The 27,448-nt window shown below is 51.7% G+C and overlaps 1 protein-coding gene across 2 annotated transcripts in view; it reads right to left on the bottom strand.

Moving 5' to 3' along the window:
- Positions 1-27,448, bottom strand: part of Ccdc88c (coiled-coil domain containing 88C) — a 120,157-nt gene that overhangs the window by 2,288 nt on the left and 90,421 nt on the right. Inside the window, exons 17-29 of one of the 2 annotated variants that reach the window (XM_042692561.1) lie at positions 26,975-27,116; positions 26,024-26,212; positions 24,469-24,630; positions 23,103-23,380; positions 20,389-20,532; positions 18,154-18,340; positions 15,176-15,321; positions 13,114-13,203; positions 10,875-11,110; positions 6,878-7,069; positions 5,502-5,567; positions 3,964-4,032; positions 1,771-2,057 (exon numbers count right to left, since the gene is read on the bottom strand). In XM_042692561.1, the coding sequence (XP_042548495.1) occupies positions 1,771-2,057; positions 3,964-4,032; positions 5,502-5,567; positions 6,878-7,069; positions 10,875-11,110; positions 13,114-13,203; positions 15,176-15,321; positions 18,154-18,340; positions 20,389-20,532; positions 23,103-23,380; positions 24,469-24,630; positions 26,024-26,212; positions 26,975-27,116 (2,188 nt within the window). Of the gene's footprint in view, positions 1-1,770; positions 2,058-3,963; positions 4,033-5,501; positions 5,568-6,877; positions 7,070-8,756; positions 9,220-10,874; positions 11,111-13,113; positions 13,204-15,175; positions 15,322-18,153; positions 18,341-20,388; positions 20,533-23,102; positions 23,381-24,468; positions 24,631-26,023; positions 26,213-26,974; positions 27,117-27,448 lie in introns of those variants that run through there. The other variant, XR_006149432.1, reaches the window with a different exon arrangement.

Genomic DNA, 27,448 nt, shown 5'->3' with positions numbered 1-27,448 from the left:
TAAGAAAACACCCCCAGCTGGGCGCCAGTGGCTCATGCCTGCAATCCTAAACTACTCAGGAGGTTGAGGATCAGTTTAAAGCTAGCCTGGGTAGGAAAGCTAGTGAGAGACTAATTAATCACCAAAAAGCCAGAAGTGGAAGTATGGCTCAGGTGGTAGAGCACTAGCCTCGAGCAGAAAAGCTCAGGGATAGCGGAATGCTGAGGATCGTGGTTCAAAGCTAGCCTGGGCAGGAAAGTCTGCACGACTCTTACCTCCAATGAACCACCAAAATCCCAGAAGTGAGCTGTGGCTCAAAGTGGAAGAGTGCTAGCTATGAGTGAAAAGGCTCAGGGACAGTGCCCAGGCCTTGAATTCAAGCCCTAGTACTGGTGTGGGAAAAAAGAGAAAGAGAGAAAGGAAAGACAGAAGAAAGAAAGAAAAAAAAGACAAGAAAGGAAGGAAGGAAGAAAGGAAGAAAGAAGACAGACCCAGAGAAGAAAGTGGCATCTTAAAATGCTGGACCGTGAGCCAGACCTTCCTTCCCTGTCACTCCCAGGGGCTCAGAAACATCCCAGTGGTCCCGCCTGGCAAGCCTGCCAGGTGTGTCTCGTGCAGGAGCAAGTCTGGGAACCGCCGTGCTAGACACGAACTTCCCGAGGGCAGGGCCTGTCTTCCTCAGCTCAAAGTCTCCTGTTCCTGGCCGACCGTCAGCATTTAGTAAACAGGAATTCAAGTGAAGGGAACCTGGGATCATGACTCACATTTCTGAGCCAGCTATGAAGGCCAGGCACCAAGCAAACGGAGAAAACACTTTTGGACGAGCTGGTTGGCTTTGTCTGCGGAGACAAAGCACCCTTCACACCGCTTAGCAGTGCTCCAGGAATAACCACTGGACGAGCACTGGACACTGTGGGTGGCCATAGTGCAGGTCATAGGGTTTACCGTACAGTTGCATGAACTCCAACTGTGTTTATTTAAGGGGAGCAAGAGGGGTGGGGCCGAAGTATTCAAAACCCTCAACCAGTCTCAGTAGTACTGAATCCGGACAGGGCACATGGTAGCACAGATGTGCGTGGAGATGGGGTGGGTTCTGGCGGGCGGTGCGCACGAGGGAACCCTAGGACCCCTATGCACTGCACTGGAGCTGGGCCGATCCGGTTTTCAGGTGGCCTGTGAGCTAAGGATATTTTACGTTTTTAAGTGACTGGGCAAAAATGTTTAGGTATGAGCGGTTAGGGCAGGGTGTGCGGCTGTGACAAGAGTGCTTGCCAGGCAGGCACAAAGACCCGGGTGCCATTCCCAGAACTGCTGAAGAAGAAAAGAATAGTCCTGTGTCACAACAAGTGAGACGCGACCTAGGACTCAAAGGTCACCGTCCACTTTGTTGGACGGCCGCCAGGCTCGTTCGCTCACACATGGGGCCCATGGCCGACCTGAATAACTGGAGCAGAGTTAGGCGGCTAGAGAAATCTGTAATAGTCATTCTGGTCTTCTAAAGGCCCCAACCTCTGCTTAAAAGGACACAGGACAAGAAAGCTCTTAGAACTCCACCATCAAGCCCAGTGCCCTACCACCCAAGACCTGGCGCTGTGGGTGGGGTATCCGCCATACCCTACCGGTCCTAGGCCACGAGCTGCGCCAGTTCTTGGTGATTTTCTGTCCAATTATTCTCAACATCCTGCTGCAACCACACCAGCCCGGCACAGGGGCCTCCCCTCCCCCCTCCTGCAACCCTGGCCCCACGCCAGGCTGAGGAGGGGCAGATCCTGTACCAGCCATGCCACTCACGTGGGTAGGGGAGCTGCGGTTACTCTCCTCCAGGAATTCCTCCAAGGTGACCATCTCGCTGCTGGGGGAGGTCGAGCGGGGCTGTGCTCCAGTGTAGGGTGGAGCTGTGCCCCTCTTCTGGGCACCCTCATGGGTGAGAGGCCCGTTCCGGGGTGGTGGGAACTCATGGCGACCGAGGGTGCCATGTCCCACGGCACTGGCATCCCGGGGCAGCGTGGCCTGGTCCCTGCTGGGGATCAGGTCTGTGCTGCTGAAGCTCTCAGATCGGCTGTGAAGATGGTCAGAGCCTGGGCAGGAGACACAAGAGGCCCAGGTCAGTCCCCGGGTCTCTGCTCCTGAGGGCCCCACCAAGAAAAGCCCCCTCAAAACCCTGGGGTCAGTTCCTGCCCAAGATGTTGGGTGCTGAGGGAGCTTTCTGAACTGTCAAGCGCTTAGCTTTGGCTGGGTGCGCGCGCATGTGTACAGGTATTGGGTCTTAACCTCAGGGCCCTTGTGCTCTTGCTTAGTTCTTTTTTCACTCAGGGCTGGCACTTTTAAAACACTTAAGCCACATCTCCACTTCTAGGTTTTTGCAGGTTAACTGTAGATAAAGAGTCTCATGGATTTTTTTCTGCCCGGGCTGGCTCGGAACCACAGTGTACACATGAGCCATCAGTGCCCAGCTCACTTTGGCTTTAAAAAAACAAAATCTTGAGGTTGAGGTCATGGCTCAAGTGGTAGAGCATCTGCCTTGCGAGTGTGAGGCCTTGAGTTCAAATTGCAGTACTAGGGGAGAAAAACAACAACAACAATAACAAATAAAAACAACCCCCACACACACAGATAAATTCTGGCTCAAACTGGAAAACTTACATTTAAAATTCACTTGTTGGGACTAACAGTTTTCTGTCACCAAAAGACAGAAGTGCAGCTAAGAAGTGTTTGCACAGAGCTGTCAGCCGTACAGTGGAGGAAAGCCAGTGCAAGAGATCTGAACTGCTTCATGAATTTTCCTATTATCCAGGCCGAGGTGCCATGCCAATCCCCAGGACCACTCCCGTTCCAGGCCCTGTGGCACCCACGCCAGCACTGATGCTTCCATTGTTAATGGCTGTCACACTTGTTCACTCTCCTCCACTGGCAGAACAAATGCGACATGCCAGGCTGTTCTTCCAACCTTGTGGGAGCTAAGAGGAGTTCAAGTCTAGAGGAAAGGGGGCATGTGACACACAGATATACAGGACATTCTCACCAGGACCATAAAAGCATGTTTAAAAAAAAAATCAGCCCTTGGGCTGGGAAGGTGGCTCAGTGGTAGAGTGCTTGCCTCGCATGCATGAGGCCCTGGGTTCAATTCCTCAGCACCACATAAGCAGAAAAAGCTGGAAGTGATGCTGTGGCTTCAGTGGTAGAATGCTAGCCTTGAGCTGAAGAGCTGAGGGACAGCGCCCAGGCCCAGAGTTCAGGCCCCATGACCAGCAAAAAAAAAAAAAAAAAATCAGCCCGGTCCTAGTGTCTCACACCTGTAATCCTAGCTACTCAGGAGACAGAGATCAGATCTGATGATTGTGGTTCAAAACCAGCCTGGACAGGAAAGATTCATCTCCAATTGACCACCAAAAAACTAGAAGTGGTCCTGTGGTTCAAAGTGGTAGAGCCCTAGTCTTGAGCAAAAGACCTCAGGGACAGTTCCCAAGCCCCACAACTGGAAGAAAAAAAAAAAACAAAACAAAATCATCTCCACTTGTTACCTGGCCACAATGGAAAGGAACACCTCTTCCTCACCTTTCCTCAGATCCAGAACTCTGTGACTCACACAGGGCTGCAGAGCAGGCCTGCATGGGCCAGTGGAAGCATTATTGTGTACTTGAAGCCCTGGGATCCTCTGTTTTTTTTTTGTTTTGGTTTGTTATAGGACTTGAACTCTATCTGGGCCTGGGCACTGTCCCTCAGCTCTTCAGCTCAAGTCTAGTGCTCTACCACTTGAGCTACAGCATCACTTCCTGTTTTGTGGTGGTTAATTGGAAATAAGAATCTCACAGATTTTCCTGCTCGGGCAATCCTCAGATCTCAGCCTTCTGAGCAGCTAGGATTACAGGCGTGAGCTACTACTGGCGCCTGGCTTAATGTTTTAAATTAAAAGACTAGCAGGAGTTCAAGGCACCGATGAATGTGAATGAAGGTTTAAACACTCTAAGAAGGGGAGAGCCTTACCCTTGAGACTCAGAGGTGAGCTGTTGCTGGACGCATTTCTGCTGCTCTCCAAGCTGCTTGGCCGTGACACTGAGGGGAAACACAGAGCTTACTCCCTGTGACCAGGGAGATCCCAGGTTAAACCATCTTCCCAGAGCACCTCTACACCAAAGCTCAAGCTGCTGCCCTCTGCAGGGAGCTCTGCTGAATCCTCCACACAGTCCTCCCCCACCACCTGCGCCCCTGGCCCCCAGGCTCAGCTCCACCAGCGGGGTATGTGGCCCAGCACACTGCGAGCTATCTGCCAGCAACAACTCAGGCCCTGTTCGCTAGATCTCCAACATCACTGTTTGAAACAAGTCTACAACCAAGCCATCACACACAGGCTGTTCTGGGGAAAACTAAGGGTGGGGTGAGTGTATTGTTCATAAAGCTTTCTAGAACACAGGTGAACAGCCCTTCCCAAGAGTGGCATGAAGTGCTGCCAGAGTGGCAGCTACACACTTGTCAGTGTGCATCTGCACAGGACAGTGTCCGGACTGCTTCCCCCGATTGTCTATTCTTTGGTGTTATTCGCCCCAAATGTACATCTGTTCCAGAGCGACAACTTGTGGTTTACGGTATCAAACAGAGAGAGCTGGTCCTGACTGCTAAAAGCGTTTGTCTGAAAGGGTCCACCCAGAGCAGCCTGGACTTCTTAGCCTCCTGACTGCTGGGACTACAGACGTGTGCCATCATGCCAAGCTCGACCATTTATTAAAGGTGCTTTCCCTTTTCTGTCCTGGAGAGAAGCTGGAGGAGTCGGAACATGTGTGAGGAAAACCCTTGTGGTTAGCTGACCAGTCACAAATGTGGCTCACTCAGAGAGAGATGATGCCCAGCGTCTCAGCAGGCTCCCTCGGGTGTCTGGTCCCCAGCTAGCTGGCTTGCTGTAAGGATAGCAGGCTTCCCTGGGGCCAAATGGCCTCACTACAGAGCCTGTCTTTATGTGGAAGCCGTGAGTACCTGGCTTGTGGAGTCAGTGTCAGTATCGCTGCATCTGCAGCCCCCACGCTTCCGGCTTATCACTTCAGATACAACCTGAATCCAATGTCAATCTTACAGGCTTTCCTTTCTAGAATTGCTTTTCCAAACTGAGAGCTGCGACAGAAGTTCAGGGGTGGTACTTTTGCCTGATATGTGGGGGATCTTGGGTTCAATCTCAGGAAGGCAGGAAGACAGGAAGACAGGAAGGGAAGAGGGAGGGAGGGAGGGAGGGAGGGAGGGAGGGAGGCCGGCCAGCCAACCAGTGTGTAATTTTGTGGAGGCCGTGATGACTTACTGTTCTTCCTTCTGCAGAAATGATTCAAGGCAAATGAATTCTGCAGAAATGATTCAAGGGCATCTGGCATTTTCTAAGCCAGTGCCACTCAGCACTATCAGGAGCACATGAAACCCATCCTGGAACAATGGGAGGGATGCTTTACAGCAAGTGGGTTGTCAGAGCTTGCAGACGGGGATCCCTGGGAGACAGTGAAGTGCCAGAACCCCTGCAGAAGGCCGCCACACAGGCTACTCACCATGCTGCCTGTGGAGGGCACTCTCGAGCTCCATGGATGGCTCACACACATCATCTGATGCACAGCCTAAGGTGAGATCAAGATCTCAGACGGATGGCAACACTGACCCTTATCTAGCACCTGAATGGTGCCAGTGCAGCTCTCGGGGACAAGGGAGGGAAGGTGGATGATGCCTTGAGGGCCTGACTCTTATCCCCTCCTAGTTGTCTAAGCTGGGAAGAGCACTAACACACCCCACTTCTATTCTGTTTAACTTTAAATCACATTTCCACTTGGGCGTGACAGGAATCCAACAATGATAGGTGAGCTCTGGCCTCAGGAAAAGGAACTGCACCGACAAGTGGCCTGGAGAACCCCTTCAATATCAAAGGCCAGTCAGCGGCACCAAAACCGAAGGGCTGGGGTGGGAGGCAATTCTTTCTTAGGGGTGATGCTGTAGGATGGGCAAGAGGAGGGAAAAGAAAAAGGAGGAACTAGAACACCCCCCCACACACACACATACACCTGAGGAGCTCCATGGAGAGCAAGCCGAGCACCTAGCCACTCACCAGCTTCCCCCTGGGGAGAGGAATACTCCATGGCCCATGCCAGCTGGCTTCTGTCTTGAGAACAGAACATGGCTCGAGAAAGCCACGTGTATGGCCACCAGAAACGAATGTGCAGGCCCAGGCAGGGCCATTAGGGGAAAGATCCCTCCTCCATCTCAGACTTCCTGCAGCCCAGAGCAAATCACCTTCACCGCACCTTACCTGTTCCTCGGGGTATTTGTCTCTCTTCAGTTCTAGGGTTGCTGCTCCCTGTTTTAAGCGTCACCTTTCCTTTCTGCTGTCCAATTTCCCAACCCTTCCCCTGCCCCCACGCTTCCTCCTTACACCCTTCTCTCGGCCCCTCCTGGTGTGGCCCTCTTACAGCCTGCCTCTCATCACTTCAGAGCAGGCCTGTTTACCCTGGCACCGAGAAATGTCTCGAGGACTATTTGAATCTTGCGCCTGCAGGTGTGCACACGCAGCCAGGGTGTCCTGGGAGACAGCCTGTGTGCAAATCTTCTGCTGAGCTCCGTTTCCAGTGTGGGAAACTTGCCCCCGGTGGGGCAGGGGTTTTCAGGTCAGGAAGCCTCTGATTGGGCTTCTCTAGAGGAACCCCTGCCAGGCCACTGCCCTTGGAGAGGAGGCAGCTGCCTCCTTTAAGCCAAGACCCCTCCAGCTCTTCTGGGACCACCTGGTGCCCCCATTGTCTGAATGACACTGAGAGTTGAGTTACTGGGCCAAAGTAAAGCTGAGGTTGCACTGGTATCTGCGACCCAAAGCCTTCAAGGGCTGGCTCGGAGTTGGGTCTTCAGGAAGACCTAGGCCCAGCCTCTGAGCAGCCACACTCACCTTTGGTGCGGCCTCCTGTGTGCCGGGAGACGGGGGTGGAGGTGGAGGGGGCTGCCGCAGTGGCTGAGGACGGACAGGTCCGGGAGCTGGGCTCCGAGGGCCAGGACTTTAGGGCAGGGTCAGCAGAGGCATCGGGACGGTCCACGCTGCCTCCATGTGGGAACACTCGCTTTGCTTTGAGATCCCCAGGGCCTGGGGTAGAAGATGACACTGAGGAAACAGGCCGGAAACCTGCGCCAAAGCTGGAAAAGCACACTGAGGCCCAAAGCAGGCACAGGAGCGCACGGAGACCAGAGAGACGCAAGTTGGGCGCTGGCCCCTGGGGGCTGCATTTAAACTCAGGGGAGGCCTGGGGGAAAGGGGCTGAGCTGCTGGCGTTGGGTGAGTTGGGTAGCACAGGGAGAAGAGGATAAAGGAAACACTGGGACAAGTGGACCACACTTCCTAGCACTTCACAGATTTCCAATACTGCTAACAGACATCTGCTCAGGACCTCTCCAACCCGTCACCGGTACCACGTGTCAACCTGTCGTCACCCGGACCTCTCCAACCTGTCACTCATGCAACTCCAACCTGCCATGGTGGACTTTGATCACTGTCCCCTCCTCCAATGGTTTACGGCTAACCTTACACCAATGCGTTTTCTAAACAAAGAAGCCTTACTCTCTACATGGCAAGATGGACCACAAAGTGTTTTTGTTTTTTTTGGCCTGGCTAGTGTATGCTTTTCTTGAGCAGTGCTCTGTCAAGAACATGTACCTTTGTCACAATTAAGTAAAATCCTGTGTTAAAAAAAGACCAGTAAGTGGGAGAAAAGAACGGGCTCTCCACATAGTGACAAGCACCGATGCCAGCAAGGTGTTTTGCACACAGCCCCCTCCCCGGGCCTGGCTGGTCTTCACGTGGAGATGGCTGGACCCCATCTCTCCTCTTGGCCGCTCAGCCTCTGAGCTTACCAGGCAGTTACCAAGCTTATGCTCTGAAACGGAGGGACAATTTGGATTTTTGAATGGCAACCTTGATGAGAAGCAATTGGGGTATGGTGGAATGGGTGAGGTGGAAATGAGGATCCGGAGGTGGAGAGGACAAAGCAGGAGCAGGAGCAGCAGACACACACGGCAGACTCCCATAGCATGCGAGGGGAACGGCCCCAGGGACCACGTGTCATGTGGCCTGGGCTCCCAAAGCAAGATCATGACTGAAGCGAGTGGCAGACAACAACCAACTTTACTGTTTTCGTAGCTATGGGTTTATTTTTACAGTTACCTTGCTTCTACGGTGACACTTGCTTTCTAGGTACAATAACTTTTCTCCTTAAGATCAACAGAACTGGCAAGTGCAAACCAATGCTGAGGTAGTAGAAGGCCCTGGGCCAAGTCACAAGGATGGTACAAGAATAGTGAAGCCAGGACACACTGCCTGCAGTGTGTAGGGGCCTCTGACCATCATCTTCCCCTATTTTGGGAATGGTGGTGATAGTGCTGATTTGTATACCAACGTTGTTTCGGTCCACCATGTTTTAATTTCAGCCTCCAAAAGGCCAGAGTCCTAGCAGAGTCCTAAAACCTCATTCTGGTCTGAACTCTGGCTGGGAAAAACCAATCCCATTACTCAAAATGTTTGAACAGAACCATCAATCCTTCAGGAGGCATCCTGCGTCTACGAAGGGCTTCATGAACAGAAGCCATCCAACTCAGTGTGCTCATAGAGAAAGAGGGCAGGAGCGACAGCAACTTAAAACTTGGCTGCTTACAAAAATAAATCTTAATAAACAGCAAAAAGCAATAGCCATTGGACGGAGGCCGCTGCCTTCACACGCAGGCAGGACAGAAAGCTGCAGGTGCGAGGGAGGGGGGCGAGCACACAGCGTGGGACTTACGTAGGACGGACATCCTGGCCCAAGGACATGTGCACGTATGTCCCGAGGGTCCCCTACAAAGTGTGCTGTGCTGAAGAAACAGTCCAGGGAGTACACAACTCATCTTCTATTTTGCAATCAGAATCCACGCTGGCTAATTTGCAACTGGGCTGAGGAGTAAGGGTACACTAGGGGCCACGCGGCCTATAGAGGCTGGCAGGGTGTTTTTATTTTGGGGGAGGTAGCAAGGAGAGAGTTGGTTGGCTGAATTTCAGAAATGGAGGAGACACGATGCAGACACATGGTAAAGGAAGGAGTCAGAAATCTCCAATGTCTGAGAGAGAGACAGGCTCAGTGGGAGAGGATGGGATGTCGGAGGAAGACCAGAACCGCAGGCGTTTAGAGAGAGCTGGATGGGCCGTTGGAGACTTGTCTTTGTCTTTGCTTTTGCTTCTCAAAAAGGGACTCTTTTTGCGTTGAGATGCTAAGTTGTGATCACCACCGGGATAAACCCAAAAGAAGGAGGGAAAAAGAAATACAACAAGTGAAATGAATTGATAATTACAAGGGAGTTTCAAGTTAGAAAAATATACCTAGGAAAACCAGAATCCTGCCCAGCCGAGGACAGATGGGAGCGATGCCGGATACGCAGAGTGGAGCCGGGACTCGGTGAGTCATTTGTGCTCTGACTCAGCTGAGTGGCACCCTAAAGCTAACCATTTACTCACTCAGCACATAAGGAGAATTACACACTGGCTAAGGAGCCAATAGTTTAGATGATTTTTCAATTTCTAAGCGTTAAATTATTAAGTAAGAATGCTTATTAGTGTAGGAGCCGGCTTCTCTTACTCATCCAGCTTAATAACAGAGTCCCTGACAGCTCGGCTCACTGCTCCTATTCCTGTTCAATGACCTTGGAAACACCTAATGACATGCTTTGGCCCACTAGCATGACACAGTATACTTCAAGTACTCAATAATTCCTGCATGTCTAAAATCTGATGACTTAAAAAAAATCTATCTATCTATAGATAGATATCTATATCTATCTATAGATATAGATAAAGATATGTATTACATATGTTTGTTTGGGGTTTTTTGGTCAGTTGTGGGGCCTGAACTCTGGGCCTGGGTGCTGTCCCAGAGCTCTTCAGCTTAAGGCTAGGGCTCTAACACTTGAGCCACTTCCGGCTTTTGCTGCTTATGTGGTACTGAGTAATTGAACCCAGGGCCTCAAGCATGCAAGGCAAGCATTCTACTACTGAGCCACCTTCCCAGCCCTATATATGCATTTTTTTAAAGACAGCTCTTTTTTTCCCTGCACCCAACATCTCAATGCCAAGAAAACCGATGATTTCCCTTTAGATCTTGGCTAACTTCTCCACTACCCGGCCTTTAAATTATAGGGTCTCCAAGGCAGACAACTGCTCTAACTTCCAAATAGGTGTCCTATTAACATTAACCAACCTGATTTCTGATTCAGGATTAAAGGTGGATAACCAGAATCATCACTATTTCTTTAGCCACAGCACCACCTGGTGGCCACAGCCCACAACATAAAGTAAGAACCAGGCTTAGGGCAGCTCTAGGTAGGAGTTCTGTAGTTTGTTTAGCCTCTCAGGAACCAAAGCTACTTTAAACTGAGGCAAGCTGCTGGGGCATCTGATAAAAGACGGAACCATGAGGGCTTTCTGAGATCTTAGCTATCTGGAGCATACGTTCAATGGACCTGGGATCTCCCAATAATAAGAACTGACCATAACTTATGACATAACTCTACTCTGCCTGTCTCAATGGCGCTTGCTTTTGAATCTGGATATTCAAAAACCTACCACAGTGTACGTGATAAATAGTATTTCTCATTCTAAAGTAACGAAGGCAGGCTGATGGAGTGGCTTGAGTGGTACACCAGCTGCCAGCAAGTACAAGGTTCTGTCATCAACCTCCATTATGGCTACTCTGACCCATATGTAGGAAATAACAAGAATGTTACTGTGAAACAATTGCTGTAACACAGTCATGAGTATCTACTGTCTACCTGGTGCACGACACCCTCAGGTGGAGGCACACCGGTGTGGCCATACCCTTCCGTGATCAATGGCTTTCCTCTCCCCACTGCAGCCACCAGGGCTGCCCTACCTTTCCCTACGGGTCCATTGTGGGCATCGCGCTCTTCACAGTTCGAGCCTGCCGAGGGGCTGTCAGAGTTCTCTGGCTGTGATCTGAGAGGCTGAGAGGCTGATGGCGAGGCGGGGTCTGCGGACTCAAGCTGCCAGGGCGGGCTGTCTGCGATTGACTTTAACCGTTCTCTGGAACCCTCTTTTTTTGGCTTGATGAGTTTAACTAAGGCTCTGGCTCCAATCCAGTGGTTCTTCCTAGTTAGAGAAAGGTTTTAGAAGGCATAGGGTTCCCACACACCCCATTCAGTCACTGGACTCCCTAACATGGGCGGCATTTCCACTCAGCAGCCTGGGTAGTCTGGCCAATCACTGGGGATCAGAATGATGGTAGCCATGTGCCTGGCACTGGTAAGGCTCTGGATTGTTTCTAAGCCTCCATACACAAATAACAAGAACAGGAAAAAGGCTAAGTGTGGTGGCTCACACTCAATTCTAGCTACTCAGGAGACAGATCTGAGGATTGTGGTTCAAAGTCAGCCTGGGCAGAAAAGTCCCTGAGACTATCTCCAATAAACTACTCAGAAAAGGCCAGAAATGGCACTGTGGCTGAAGTAGTAGAGCACTAGCCTTAAGCAAACAGAGGCCCAAGAATAGAACCCAGGCTCTGAGTTCAAGTTCCAGGACTGGCAAAATACAAACAAAAAAACACATGATCATACGTGAGAATCTGGAACTTAGAAAAAGAGCGGAAACAGGTGGAATTTGGTCCTCAATCAGGCAAAGTGGGGGGGGGGGGGGGGGGAGTGGGGGGAGATGAGAGGGAGTGCTGAGCACCATTACCAGGCAACTGTTCTGTCAAAAACGTCATCCTCAGGAACAAAGTCAGTCAGTGGAATAAGCTGCTGTTCCTCACTATTCTCTGGCACTGAGTGATCTGGACTACAGCACTGGGGGAGTCTGAATTCAAGTCACTGTTCATTAAATGACAGGTGATGAAACTGAAGCTTGCCAGAACTGCACAGGACCATGTAGGGGTACTGGGTTTCCACTCTTGAGTCAAAAGCTTCCTCTAACTGGGCAGTGGTGGCTCACACTTGTAATTCTAGCTCCTCAGGAGGCTGAGATCTGAGGATTGCAGTTCAAAGCCAGCCTGCGCAGAAAAGTCCCCAGGAGACTCTAACTATCGGACTCAATTAACTACCAGAAAACTGGTAGTGGCACTATGGCTCAAAAGTGGTAGAGTACTAGCCTTGAGCAAAAGTTCAGGGACAGTGCCCATGACTGACCAAAAAACAAAACAAAACCACTTATCTGGGTGCTGGTGACTCACACCTGTAATCCTAGTTACTCAAGAGGCTGAGATCTAAAGACTGTAGTTCACAGCCAGCCTGGGCAAAAATGTCTGTGAGACTTTTATTTCTAACTTACCACCTAAAAAGCTAGAAGTAGAGGCATGGCTCAAATAGTAGAGTGTGAGCCTTGCGCAAAAAACAAAGGCAGAGTGAGAGACTGAATATAAGCTTGTGTGGACACACACACACACACACACACACACACACACACTCAAATTCCTCCCATTCATGTCTGTTATACATAAACTGAAGATCTCTCTCTCTCAGTTCCTCCCATTCCTGTCTGTCAAACATAAGATGACAACTGAAGATCTGCAATTCTGTGGTTCTGTAATTTCAACAGAGCCTCCTGGAAGAGTTCGTGGCCATTTCTACTTCAAGGCATGATTTCTGAGGCTCAGGCAGGGACAGGGGAAGTGCTGCAGGCGGAGCTGGCAGTCTCCAGGAGCTGAGCCGGCCTCACAACCAACCAGGGCCCGCTGTTCTCAAGTGTTTGAGGACAGTGGGGTGGGGCCAAGTGTCCTGTCCATCCTCCCTATCTAGCACAGGACACTGTCAATCACATCATGTTCAATCTGGAGACAAAACTTAGACAAAGAAATCTTGCTTATTTTAATGGCTCTGAGATCACAAGGTTTTCTTGCCTTTTCTAAGGGCTGGTGGCTAAATCAAGCCTGTGTCTTGGGATCAGCTGGTATTTGCCATCCCTCTCAGGAAACTCTAGAGTATGTAGGGTGGGGATAAAAGAAGTCCTAACTACTTTCTCGGGGGATGTGCACACGTGGCCTGCTAGGTGGTGAAGGCGGGGCCTGGGGTGGAGGAGGGGAAGGGAATGATCTAGATGGCCCCCGGGTGCCTAGCCTCACGAAAATCATCTTTAAGTCACTGAATCTCAGATTAACTCACTTCTTTGGAGCAGGATCGTAGAACTTGTACTGATCCATGATTTTTTCTTCCAGTTTTTCCTTCTGTCTCCGCAGGGCATTCAATTTGTCACTGCGAATAGAAGGGAGAGAGAAACTACTCATCCAGTTTTACGTAGAACAAGTGAGTATCCTCACCAGCCCAGCCTGTGCCAGGGGCCAGCACTGAGACTCAGACCTGCGGTATTCCTTGCTGGCTGTGTTCAGCGGCCGGTACAACCCTCACACCACCTTGGGACCCAGCTCTGAGTGAGCACAAGGCTCCAACGCTGCTCAAAGACTATGGCCTTCTGAGGCAGGCAAGGTCATTCAGGACCCTTAGCATCCCAGGTGCCTATTAACACTGCCACCAAAAAGCTGAGTCAGGACTTGGGGCCTCTCCACACTAGGCGCCTGGTAATGCCTCCAGCGAAGTGGACGTCGCTCGGGGGCCAGGCAGAGAAGACGGAGCAAAGCAAGGTGAGAGGCAGAGGAGAGGCGAGTGGGGTCTGCAGCAAGCCTGAGCCTGGCCCTGGCCGGGCATGGGGCTGAGGTTTGCTCACTCCATGCGGGAAGAACACAGTCCCAAAGCCAGAGACTAGTTTGTATTTCAAAGTCCTGGGTGAGGGACGGGAGAGCCCTGGGCTGCCCCCGGCAGCACGCTTCTGTTGGACCCTAGGAGCCTCCTGTCTAGCCAGACAACTCAGGTCCCTGCTTTCCTTCTGTGCAGATGAGGTCTTAAGATGAAGAGAGCGTTCCTTCATTCTTCCCAACCCTGGGGCTTTCCTAAGAGCTCACCACGGGGCTGCACTCTGGGAAAGGGGACCGCAGGGCCCCCAACCATCAGCAGAGCCCTGCTTGACGTCAGGTCTGTCATTGCCTTTGGACTGTTGGTCTTGTGGCAGTGGGAGCAGGCCCCAGGACGTGCACCAACCCATTGATCTGTTGGACACTCTCTAATGCTAAAACATCACCCAGCCTTCTGGGTTGGGTCGCTCAGGCCTGTCCCACCTCTGCTGGAAACCCTATCGCCTGGATTACAGACGGCCAACTTCCAACAGCTGTCATTTCTACCCTAAATTATTGTGTGAGATACACATCCTTCTCCAGGTGGCTTGCAGATGAAGCAGGCAGAAGAGGCAGGCGCACTGGTACCAGGACATCACGGGGTCAGTGACACGTCCCTCCACACACACGGCTCTTCTTGCTTGCTCCACAGGCACGCTCATCACCAGGGGACGCAGGTTGGTCACCACAGCACAGGGTGATGAAACCACCCCGATGAATATGGGCTACTCAATTTCGGAGCCACAAGGCTCCTGGGCGCCCAACCATGTGAAAACTTCCCAACGGATCCAATGTCTTTAGCTGGACACAGAAGCCTTCCACAGCTGAGCTCACCTCCTTTCCAGCCGATGGCTCCACACATTCCTAACACCCAGACCCTCTCCTCTCTACCATGGTTATACCCCAGCTTCTCCACATCCGCCATGATTACTGCACCTGCCTCCTCTCCTGCACTGCAGCAGAAGCAAATTTATGTCGCCTTTCCTTTCGGTGCCTTTGTGTGGCAATCTGGCTGCAAAGGGACACAGTTCTGTTCATGTCTGCTATTTGCCTGTGGTTCCAGGCTCCTAGCACCTTCACTAGTGTGTGTATAGTGTGTGCATGTGTACACAGGGACAACAAACCCACTTTCTATGCTGGCAAGGCAAGAGACTAGTTCTCAGCCTTCGATCTGAATTCTACCCCAAATTTTACCTGAAATGGTAGACTGCTTCCCTGAGATATGGCTTTTTGGTACTGGCTTATTGATTCCAAAGGCAAAGAAAGGAGCCTCCAATGTTTGCTTTTGAAGAAGCAAACAAAAGTCAGCCATTGCCACCTCCAGAAATTTGGAACATCCCAAAACTCGGGACATCTCCTGCCCTTGAGATCCCAGGGGCCTAGAGCTGCTGTCTGTCCTAAATGTCACAAGCTTGGACAGGGAGGGGAAACAGGACCTCCAGGAAGTGGGTCTTATTGGCTGGGGGAGAGGTCCAGGCCGGCCCTGGGCATGCCCTTACATGTACTGCTTCTGCTCTTCATGGTACTGCTCCTTGCTCTCCATGTTCTGCTCCAGAAGCGTCTGGTTCTGCTGGCTCAGCAGCTGAATCTGGCTCAGGAGGTGATGGTTCTCCTCCTCCAAGTTCCCCTTGAGCCGGGAGAGTAGCTGCAACACAGACCCATAGAGGCTCAGACACCATCGGACCCCGGGAGGCCTGCTTCCCAAAGAAGAAAAGGAGGGGCTGGGAAGGTAGCTCCATGGTAGAGTGCTTGCCTCCCATGCATGAAGCCCTGGGTTTGATTCCTCAGCACCACATAAACAGAAAAGGCCGGAAGTGGCACTGTGGCTCAAGTGGGAGAGCACTGGCCTTGAGCTGAAGAGCTGAGGGACAGCACCCAGGGTGAGTTCAGGCCCCACAACCGACAAAAAAGAAAAGGAAACAAGTGTGCGAAGCTGTTTATCTTGGGATTGTCTACATGAGCAAACCCAAGAGCCAGAAACACAGCCGCGTTCCAAGCAGAGCCTCAGCAGTACTAGGGCAGGCGCCAACTGCAGCATGCTGCTACTGGACTCACACACAGCCGATCTTAGCTGAGATGGTCCAAGGATTAGACTCTCAGTACAAAAGAGGCTTAGTACGAAAAGGAACATCAGGTTTCTTGTTGACCATTTTTTAAGTGGATTACATATTGAGAGAGATTTTGTATATACCAGTTTGGGATATACTGGAAAGGAACAGGGCTCAGTGGTGAAGGGTTTGCCCTGAGCTCCATCTCTAGCAACCACCCCTCAAATTAATTTCTTTTTTTTTTTTTAATTTTATTTTATTTTATTTGAGGGGTTACAATTACATGGGCAGGATAATGCATACATTTCTTACCAAGCATTGCAGCCTCCTCCTCCTCAAATTAATTTCATTAAAAAAAATTGTTTTTAAGATGACTACCTGAAAATGCAAAACTGCATACATGATCTCCATTATTTGCTCTAAAGCAGTGAAACACTTCCGTCCAAAGCCAGAGAAGAAAGATACTAAGCTTTCCAGTCCAGTGGTGTCTGTCTCACTCTGCCCTTGCAATGTGAAAGTAGTCATCACAACACATAAATGATTGAATGTGACTGTATCCAAACAAAACTTTAAAGATGCTGTGTGTGTGTGCATGCACGCACACACACCCTGATATTGAAGCTCGAACTCAGGGCCTCATACTCTAACTTGGCTTTTTCCTCTCTACCATTTGAGTCACACCTCTACTCCTGACTTTTCCCTGGTTAACTGGAGATGAGTCTTGCAGACTTTCTGCTCAGTCTGGCTTTAAGCTGCAGTCTTCAGATTTCAGCCTCCTGAATAGTTAGGATTATAGGTGTAAGCCCTCAGAAGCCAGCTCAGATGTTTGACACTTAAATATCACATAACTGTCAATTGCCATAAATAATTATTGTTCATTTGATGTCTTTTCTCCAACCATTAAAGAAGTTAAGAGTTGAGCTAGGCTCCAGTGCTCATGCCTGCCTGTAAGAGCCTGGGATCTGGGATCATAGTTCAAAGCCAGACTGGGCAGGAGAATCCAGGGGACTCTTATCTCCAATTAGCTTCCACTAAAAGCCAGAAGTGAAGCTGTGGCTCAAGTGGTAGAATGCTAGCCTTGAGCACAAAAAGTTCAGGGTTAAGCCCCAGGACCAGCACCAAAAAAAAAAAAAAAAAGTTAGAGTTTTCTTAGTTTGTGGGCTGAAGGTCAACTTTTGTTCTAGAACATTACTATGGGGCACCAGGAGGTCACAGACTTTGAAGGCACACACTGGGCTCCTATCCTTGGGACCAGGGACAAGGATGGGGTTCCCAGCTTCTAGGGTTACTGGTGGATTCAATGATATAACAAACAAGCACAATGCAAAACACCCCTCACGCCACAGTAGGAGTTGTCTCACCAGCTATTATTACAGCTCTGACTTTACTGTACTAGATCACCATCCCGCACCTTGAATATTATCATGTATATGTCACATGTATGCAATGAGCAGAGCTGGAAGCAAAAAAATGGTCAGACTATTTTCCTTTGCTCAGAACAGTTTCATGATCGTCACTGCTGTATTGTTCGGATGATATGTACACGTGAATTACCATGATAAAAATATGTAGGGGAGGGCTGGGAAGGTGGCTCAGTGGTAGAGCGCTTGCCTTGCATGCTTGAGGCCCTGGGTTCGATTCCTCAGCACCACATAAGCAAAAAGAAAAAAGCCGGAAGTGGCAGTGTGGCTCAAGTGGTAGAGTGCTAGCCTTGAGCTGAAGAGCTGAGGGACAGCGCCCAGGCCCAGAGTTCAAGCCCCACGACCGGACCCCCCAAAAAAAAAAAAAAAAAAAAAGTGGGGGAATTTTACACTCCACTTGGGAGAAGCCTGAGAATTCCACCAAATCCAACCCAAGTAATAACATCTGGACATCCCACAAACAGGTGGGTGGGTGGAGCCAGCCGGGGAACAGAGCTGGGAGCCATAGTTCTATGTTCCTCAGCTTCTGTGAGGGGCTGAACTGTGCCCCTTACCCCAAATCCACACACAAAAGCCCTCATCCCTTGTCACTCAGAAAAAAGGTACTAAGTTAAAATGTGGCCAGCCACACCCCCACATGGATCAAGTTTGCATCATTTCACCACAACAGGACAGGTACTGAAATGGGGGGGGAGGGGAGGAGGAGGCGCTTCCCTGCAGAGAGCTCTTTTGTGGTAAGAGGACTGTGGACACCAGTTAGTGGTCTCCATGACACCTCTGCCCACCTCAGAGGGCAAAGGTCAGACAAGGAGGAGGAGTCTTCTGACAATTCCTACCAAACGGGGAGTCCAACCCCCTTTTCACCCGCCCCTGGTCCGCTCTGCCTCGGGCTGCATGCAGTCTCAGAGCGGGTGCCCGGCGTGCGCAGTCTCAGAGCGGGTGCCCGGCATGCACTCTCTAAGAGCAGGCACCCGGCGGCCTCCCGGAGCACAGGGCTGCGGGCCTCACCTCGCAGTGGTTGTCCAGCTTGGTGAGTGACAGGTCCATGCTCTGGTGCTGCTCCTTCAGCTCGTCGAAGCGCGCCTGCCAGCGGTTCAGCTCCAGCTGCGAGGTGTTCAGCGAGGTCTTGAGCTCCTTGGTGTGGGCGTGCAGCTCCTCGTACTCCCCCCTCAGCTGGTGGTGCAGGAAGTTCACCCTGGGGGAGGGGGGCCGCAGGGTGATCGGGTGGAGTGACAAGACGCTGGAGGAGCCCGGGGACGGTGGATGGGGTTGCAGTGTGCCAAGGGGAAGGCCCGGGGCGTGGGCTCTATGAGGGCTCTGCCTACGGCAGCAGCTCCACAGCTCCAATAAAGCCACTGCAGGCTGAACAAAATCACTGGTTTTCAAACCACGTTCTCTGGGGGTTTATGAGGGCACCCTTGGGGACACCACATTGGGCCTAGAGGGAAAACAAATAGGCATGCTCAGACCCCAGATTCAGCTGTCTTCCCTATATTACGGCATTGGCATCTTGGCACACTTGGAAGAAAAAAAATTCTGTCTGGGCACCCAGCTCCTCTTCCCAATCCTATGCCATATTCTCATTTCAACTCCTAAGATAAACATGCTATGACAAGATGCCAGGGAACTGCATAAACCCATTAACACAGAACCTTCTGGCTCAAAGTGGGGGGCTGTGGATTCGGTTTGTATCCACATGTCTGTGTGTGGAAGTGAACGGGTACCTGGGCTTGAACTTAAGACCTTGAACTCTTACTCGGCATTTTTTTTTTTTTTGCTCACAACTGATGTTCTACCACTTGAGTCACAACTCCAGTTCAGCATTTTGCTGGTCAATTACAGATGGAGTTTCACAAACTCTTCTGCCTGCACTGGCTTTAAATTACAATCCTCTACGTCTCAGCCTCCTGAGTAGCTAAGAGGATAGTTATGAGCCACTGGCATTTGGCAACACACACATAGGCCTTATTTGGCCTGTTTCATTAAATGGACAAAGTCCACACCTAGATATCTAACTTTTCTGAAAGAGTATAAATAACAGAATAACCGGAGAGCCTGGGAAGACGCCACGCCTGTGTGTGCTGCAGTCCAGCCACAGCTGTCCTGATCTGACAGAGTATAAATAACAGAATAACCGGAGAGCCTGGGAAGACGCCAGGCCTGTGTGTGCTGCAGTCCGGCCACAGCTGTCCTGAACTTTCCACCTCGCTGTGCCCACCCATCGGGGCACTGTGCCACCATGTGCTTCATCTGCCTGGCCACCGCAGGCTCCAGAGTTTGTAACTGTCGGTCATGTCAACACAAGGACACAGAAGAGGCTGGGCTCTATCTGGTCAAAACTTTGGGAAAACATGAGACATGGAGTCAACTTGGACTCTACCACTACGTAAAAGCATTAACCTTGGGCAAGTCGTTTCAACCTCCTGAGCCTGCTGCCTCAGCCATTAAAGAAAGGGGATGGGGGATGGAGAGAGCAATAGTTTAAGTGTTGATTCTAAATATACACACTAGTTCTATTCTATAAAATCTCTGCCAACACTAACTCTGCTGAGGGAAAGCATGACATCAACAATGGAATCTTGTTTGAGGCAGCTTCTGTTTAAAGGCGCCTTCGGTAACATACCCACCACCCATGGCACAACACCATAGCTCTTGCCTGACTCACAGCTGATCGAGTTTCTCCATTAGGCACCTCGCAGCCTTTCTGCATACAGGGACGGCAGACAATCCTTCAGCACTGTGCAACCCAAAGCACAAACCAAAAACCCCAAACCAACAAACAAAAAACCTCGCACACAATCAGGTACCATGAAAACGATTTTTGTTAGTGACAGACAGAGGGAACCAGGCTGAGAACAGCCATGTGTGGGGTCTTGGTTATCTTGTGGTTCTGCATGTGCACAAAGCCCCACACATGTTGACTTTGGGGCTGAAAATAAACGCTAGCAAGTAGGTGAGTGAGCGGGTACAGAATCCATGAATGAAGGGAACCGGCAGCGTCTCCTTCCTGGGACGCTGTGGATTTGTGTTCGGTGACAAACACAGCCGGACCCATAAAGCCGCCATGCAGAGAGCCCTCCCCCCCAGCAAGTGGTGGGGTTGCCCTTGGCCTCCCTTCCTAACAGGCATTGGACAGCACATGGTCTGTGGTTTGTAAACACACGTAATCCCGGGAACCCGCGGGCTGCAATGCGGGGCTGGTGTGCGCGGGAGCGGGCGCCGGCCACTGCCCACGGCTCTCACCGGTCTAGCTCTCCCCGCAGCCTCTGGTTCTCGCCCGTGGTGACGGCATTCACCCTCTGCTCCTGCCGCAGCGCCTCCCGCTCGGTCGTCAGTGCCTTCTCCAGCTCGGCCAGCTCGGCCTCATGCTTCAGCAGCTCGCCATGCCTGTGGAGCAAGACCCAGTGGGAGTCTGCCACTTCCTCAAGGAGAGCACACAGGACTGCACTGGAGTGGAAGGGGCTGGCAGGGGTAGGAGAGAAGCCCAGCAAGGGTCCCCCTGGAGTGGGAACCTTTCTTGTCACAGTAGCCCTCTCCCCTTCAGCTACCTGAGAGCACCAAGGCGACACTCAAACTCCACATCCTTCCCTTCTAGGGAATGACAATTAAGTTCTGAGGTGGTTCACCAGGCACAAACAGACCTAAGGAAACCACAGAACTAACAGCCCAAATCCACAGTAGCAGCTAATCCTCCCTCCAGTGGAGAGCCGTTTCCTTATTCCTGTCACATCCTCCTTGGGAACAGAGATCTGCCTAAGGACTGTAGGGGTGGGGAGTTTGTGTGTGCACGCGGGCGCGCGCACACACACACAGAATCACACACTCATTCGCTCACACAGGGCCTGAATTTTCTTCTCGCTTAATCCATGCAGGCTGCATCGCTGTCTCTAGGGGGCAGCAGAGCACATGGATGGAAGCCTCAAATTCCACCAGTTCCTCATTGTGCTTGGAAACATCTGTGTTCACAGATGAACCCCAGGGGTACACACAGCTAGGAGGCACAAAGGGTCTGAGGCGTAACCCTTCAACCAGCCCATTCAGACAAACCCTTTCCTATGCAATCGTCTCCCTCAGCTGGCAAAGGGGTATCTAAGAAGCCATACTTGCCCATACCAGCTGTGTGGGTACCATCTCGCAGAAGCCCAAAGTTGTAGGACACCAACTAGGAAACCTACTTAAAGGTAACTGTTCGTACGTAAGGCCTTTAGACCTGGGGCAGAGGCTGTGCCTGGCTTTCAGAGCTGGACTTTTCTCATCCATGTTAATGATTTTAAACAAATTGTGTATGCTTGACAAATAAGGGCCGTGAATGTTAAGTTTGCAAGACTCTATTTCCAAAGTAACCAGCCAAAAGAAGATGGGAAGCATGGCTCGAGTGTTAAGAGCACTAGCTGAGCAAACGTATGGCTCTGAGTTCAAAATTCATCACAATAGAAAACAGCAGGGGCACGGGAGGCAGATATCTTAGACCATCAGTAACTATCCAATTGTAGGGTATACTCCAGGTGTCCACAGCATGACACACGGTGAGTACTTATGAGCTTGTCAAATTCAATGTCAAAGACTACAGAACCATCTTTCCTGTATGACAGACACCTACAACTCCTAGCCCCCTGTCTCTGATGCACAGGACCAACACTGTCTCCAGCTATGCTTCCCACCAGCCCAAAGCCCCGAGCAGCTCCTGGAGGCTGCACCCAGCAAGCACCTACAGAGAAATGCGAACTTGACCTTCAGGGCCAAGTCCACCAGCACAATCCTTCCGCTGTGAATGCACTGTGAATCTAAGACACTGTGACACCATCTCTATTCTACGAGTTGGTGACACACAACTCCTTTCACTGAGAGACATGGTACCAGGGATACAGCAGAGGTCTAACACACAAGTGCTGCCTCTGAACCCTGAAGGGTGGAGATGGGTGCATCCAGGAGGAAGGAAACAGGAAACACATGGTGGGTAAAGCAACCAATGGCGGCTCCATCCACAGAACCACAAGCAGGCTAGCCCGCAACCCTGGACTTTCTTCCTTCTACCTCAAGTGTTGGGGTCATTGGACCCTGGCTCTGCTGACTTTCTATATATTTAAAACTTTCCAGCCAGGTGCTGGTGGCTCATGCCTATGATCCTAGCTACTCTGAGGATCGCGGTTCAAAGCCAGCTAGGCAGGAAAGTCTGTACTTTTATCTCCAATTAACCACCAGAAAACCAGAAGTGGCACTGTGGCTCAAAGTTGTTGAGTGCTAGCCTTGAGCGTAAAGCTTAGGGACAATGCCTAGGCCCCAAATTCAAGCCCCATGACTAACGACAACGACGATGATGATGACAACAAAACAACAACAACAACAAAACTTTCTATAATCAAAGGGGTTTGGGGGTTAAAAAAAAAAAAGTGTTATTCCCGCCAACATAAAAGAGGCAGGCCGAGGAGCCATGGTAGACAGAGCCTGTACACTGGTGCCTGGTCCCTGGCTGACAAAGGAGAGGGAGAGAAAGGGGAGGGGAGAATTCTGCAGAGACGAGGGTCTCAGGCACCCATGCTGGCCCACCCCAAGCCTGGAAGAGCTACCGCATCCTCTCTCCCGAGGGGCGCCCTGCCACTCAGTCCTCAGCTACACAAAGTTCCAGCTGCTCCTTCCCCTTGAGAAAGCTCAGGCACCCCCACAATGGGAAGCAGCCAGCCAACAGGAAAGATGGGGGCGGGCCAGAGGTGACCGCTGGCCCCTGGGGCAGCCAACAGGCTCAGGGCACCAGCCTGGCTCTTGTCCAGGCCGTACCCTCAACCCCCACTTCTCCCCCTTTTGCCCTAAAGGTCTTTATTTTCTCCCCATCCTGGCATTCCTGCCCCGCCCCCCATCAGACCCTACCTCTGGTCCCCAGGCCTCTGCCTTACTCCCTAAAGGTCGTACCTCTCCTTTGAGGTCCCCCAGACCCTCTTCCTGGCCCTATCAGACCTTACCTCTCTCCGAGCTCCCTGTGCTCCAGCTCCAGGTTCCGGTGCAGGGTCTTGAGGCAGCTGTGCTGGCGGATGAGGGCCTCGTACTCGGAGGACTGGCGCTCGTGCAGGGTGACCAGGTGCTCGTGGTCCTGGAGCAGGGCCTCGTAGACAGCCGCCAGCTGCTCCTGCTGCCGCTGCAGGCCCTCGTGCTCCGCCTCCTTGGCCGAATGCTGGCTTTGCAGCAGCGTGTACTGCGCGCTGAGCGAGGCGCTCTGGGAGCTCAGCGTGGAATTCTCCACCTGCCGTCAACAGAGCCCCACAGCAGTGAGCCAGCCAGAAAGTGGGCCCAGCTCCACCCCAGGACAGGTCCAGAGGGCGGCTCTACCAGCACCTAGGACCTGCTTGAGGAAGGGGAGAGCAGCACATATCGACCACTGGATGGGGCTGTCCCTCTGAGCTACTCTACATGGCCTCTCTCTGGATGCCACTGCACGTGCCCTCACTGCCCACTGAACATGCGCAACACAGCCCATTTCTAAAGCCTGCTGCATCCAGCAGCTTCCAAAACCATGAGAAAATGGAAGAGGAGTCAGTACTGCCCTCATACTAAAGCCAGACAGAAATAATGCAACAAACCAATATCTAATCTTTTTGCCAAAGTGTCCTGTTTATTTTCCCCACCCTTATGTTTTCAGAAACCGCGTGAAGAGCACCATTCATTTTTCCACCATTTACTAATCACAAATAAAATCAGCATGCTCGGTGGCCGGTCCAGAACATGGGTTCTGCTGGCTGCTCCCAAAAGCAGGGTGCCGGTTCAGAGCCCACCTCCCTCGTGGGAGATGAAAATTCACAGGAGCAGAGGCTCCTGTACAAAAACCTGGCCAACTACTTAATCAAACTTACTTAATCCTTGACTCTCTTTCCTTAGTCATTCTTAATAACATTTCCAAGAACAGACTTTAGAAAACCTGGGTAAGAACATAAGAAAATGCAGAGACAGGTAGATTTTAGCTTGTGTAGCCACAGGTTCAACCATTAAAAAAAAAAAAAAAAAAAAGCCTATGTGCCTATAATCCTTGCTAACTCAGGAGGCTGATATCTGAGGATGGAGGTTCAAAGCCAGCACTGGCAGGAATGTCTGTGAGACTCTTATCTCCAATTAAAGCCAGAAATAGAGCTGTGGCTCAAGTGGGAGAGCACTCACTGTGAGTAAAAAAGCTCAGGGTCAATGCCCACGCCCTGAATTCATGCCCTAGCAATGGCACACACAAGCACACATGTACACATGCACGAATTCACATGCATGTATGTACACACACACATGCATGCTACCTCACGCACCCTTACCACCTTTACCACCTTGGAAGAACCCAGCCCCCGGTACCTGCAGCCTGGCGGTCTGAGTCTGCAGCGTGGTGGTGTGCTCCTGCAGGAAGGCGCTCTGCTTCTGCAGTGTAAGGATCTGGCTGCTGAAGGCCATGTTCTGTGTCTCCAGGTGCTGCACCTGCTCCTTCAGCAGCTGCTTCTCGGCCTGCAGAGCGGCATTCTAGCAGATGGGGAAGCAAATGCCAATCAAACACAGGCAGGGAAAGCTCCACCTGGCCAGGAAACTTGGGCTACATCAAACCCTTGAGAGAGGACTCAGCCCAAAAGCCAGGGACCACCAGATACAGGAAGTAACAGTTGCCCTCTCTGAAATGGGCACTCACCAGAATTTTTCAAAAACAGATCACACATCACAAGGAACACCACTCAGGACCAAAGTGGAAGGCCTGGGCACACTGGCATTAAAGCCATTCTACCTTTTTTCTCTTTAGTACTTACCTTTTTTCCCCCCCTGGAGAACAAACTGAAGGTGGGTTTCTGTGAGCTAGAGCTACCTCCTGTGAATTACCACCACCCCACTTCCCTCACAGGACATGGAGTCCAGTGCCCGGCTGGAGCTCTCCTTGCCCTGAGACAGCAGGCAGAACGAGCCACTTCCCAGTGTGCAGCACCACAAAGACCACATCCACTATGCTACCATTATGTCCAGGCCAGGAGTCAGGACTGGGGGCTGCAGGCAGGCACTGTTCCTTATTAGCACGGGACCTTGGAAGAGCCTTTTACATTGTCTCAGTCCTCTTGTCTGTCAAATTATGAAAATCCTAACAATGGATTTCATGAAGCCACTGCTGGGAATCCAATGAAATCAGAAGCGTAGATGTGCTCTGGCAAGCCTTTTCTAATATGGGATGGACAGAAAATGCTATTGGATTTTCCAGCCCTTCCATCTCTATTTCAACCACTGAAGGCTGCTACTGTGGTAGGAAAGCAGCCCAGACAACACAAAGGATGTGGCTGTGTTCCAATAAAACTTTATTTGCAGCTAGGCACTAGTGTTGGCTCACACCTGTAATCCTAGCCACTCAAGAGGCTGAGATCTGAGGATCAGAGTTTGAAGCTGCACCCAGGCAGACAAATCTGAGAGACTCTAGTCCAATTAACCACTGGGAGCAGAGCTGTAACTCAAGTGATAAGAGCACCAGACTTGAGCAACAATGCTAAGGGATGGTGACCAAGCCCTGAGCTCAAGTCCTAGTAACAACTTTCTCTCCCTCTCCCCCCCGCCCCTGCCCCACACGCACAGAGGAACCATGCAACCTGCATAGGGTTGCAGCCTGAAAGCCATACTACAGAAACAGAGGCTGAGTCTTGTCCTGTGAGAAGTGACTGGCCAGAGACTGCAGTGTGCCTTCTGTGCTAAAACTCTGAGGGGTCAGCAAATGAACAGGTGGCTATGGGACCCAGCCAGGACAATCCAGGGATGCCCACCTAAACCTGATAACCCTCCAGACTCTGTCTCATCCCACGTCCTTTACAGAAATGCTATGGTGTTATCAGGGTGACTAAGAAGAGGACGGGCCCCCTCTGAGCCCGGTGCCAGGCTGGCGACTCACGTTGCGCTCCAGCTCAATGGCCCGGTCCTTCAGGCGGAGCAACTCCATCGTGGCCTCCTTGTGGCTGGGTCCCCAGGCCTCCTCTTCCTGGTGACCAGTGAGTGACTTGGCCCCGGGGTGCTTGAGGGAGTTCTGTGAGGGCACGGGGTCCCCCTGGGTCCGCTTAAGCAGCTCACGCTCCTCCTTTATCTGTGGGCTCAGTGACAGAGAGCAGTCAGGCAGGGGGAGCCTTGCTCAGAGCCCGTTTGTGGCTGGAGGTCCCCTTATTTCCTGGAGCCACACAAGCCAGCACCCTCCTTTTGCCATGTTGCCCAGGAAGGGCAGGACTCGCCCCCCATGCCTAGCCCTGTCTCCGTCCGCTGACTGTGACAGGCTCTCTACTTGCCTGAGCCTCTACCATCTGTGCCACAAACCAGGGGTGAGGCTGAGGTTCAGGCACGGGGTGACCTCACAGGTCCCCAAGCCTCCGCCGGTGCCAGAACTGCTTTGTTCCAGGTTCTGATTCAAACCCACAGCCTTGGGCTCCAAAAGGTGGTTAGGGGAGCGCTTGTGAAGAGCACGCATGCGTCTGCACGTGGGGAGCGTGTACACGTGTGACAGGGCCCGGCCTAGGCGCGGCACGCATGTGGGGATCAGCGCGTGCAGATGCCTGCGTGCAGACATGCACCTCACAAGCCTCTGTGCTGCCTGAGGGCTCCCGTGACCCCGCACGTGTCTGCTTGAGGCCTGGACCCCGCACATCCCACCTGGCAGACCCGGGATGCACTCAGCTGCTCCTCCTGCCCTGGCACGCCTCTGGCTCTGTCCTGCCTGGCCTGAGTCAGCCTGATGGCAGCCCCCTGCCTGCCCCAGGACAACCAGGCTACCCCCCTTAGCTATGCAGGCAAAGGGCTGGGGCAGACGAGGCAGAGACCTGCCAAGGGGGTCCAGCTCCTCAGTGTCAGCACTCACCATCTGCAGCTCGCTCTGTAGCTGGTGATTAAGACTGGCTTTCTCCTCCACCTGCGCTTCCAAGAACACAATCTTTTCTTCTTTTATGGCCAGTGCTGTTTTTAATGCAGATTCATTTCTGCCCTCCAAAACTTTCCATTTCCTGAGGAATACAAAGATAGGTTATCACCGTTGACACCCATCCCACACCTGTCCATCCTCCTCCTGTCCAGCTGCTTTCCCACATGACCTGTGGTGGGTGGCTAGGGGCGGCCATAGCCTTCGGCAAGCACCCCGTGACACCCTTGCCCCAGATGGCACTACCACATTTACCAACACTGCCTTAGGGAGTGGAGTGTCTATGGTGTCATGACCATGTTACAGAGGGGGAAGTCAAATCTCAGAAAGTTAAGAGATTTGACGAGGCCCACCAGCCCTCCCACCACACTGAACAGGCATCCGAACTAGCAGGCCTTGCCTTATTGGTTACAAATC

The sequence above is a fragment of the Dipodomys spectabilis genome, unplaced genomic scaffold, assembly GCF_019054845.1.
Source record: "Dipodomys spectabilis isolate Male_0828 unplaced genomic scaffold, ASM1905484v1 ptg000157l, whole genome shotgun sequence".
NCBI lineage: Eukaryota > Metazoa > Chordata > Mammalia > Rodentia > Heteromyidae > Dipodomys > Dipodomys spectabilis.
This window is presented reverse-complemented; position numbering and strand designations above follow the sequence as displayed.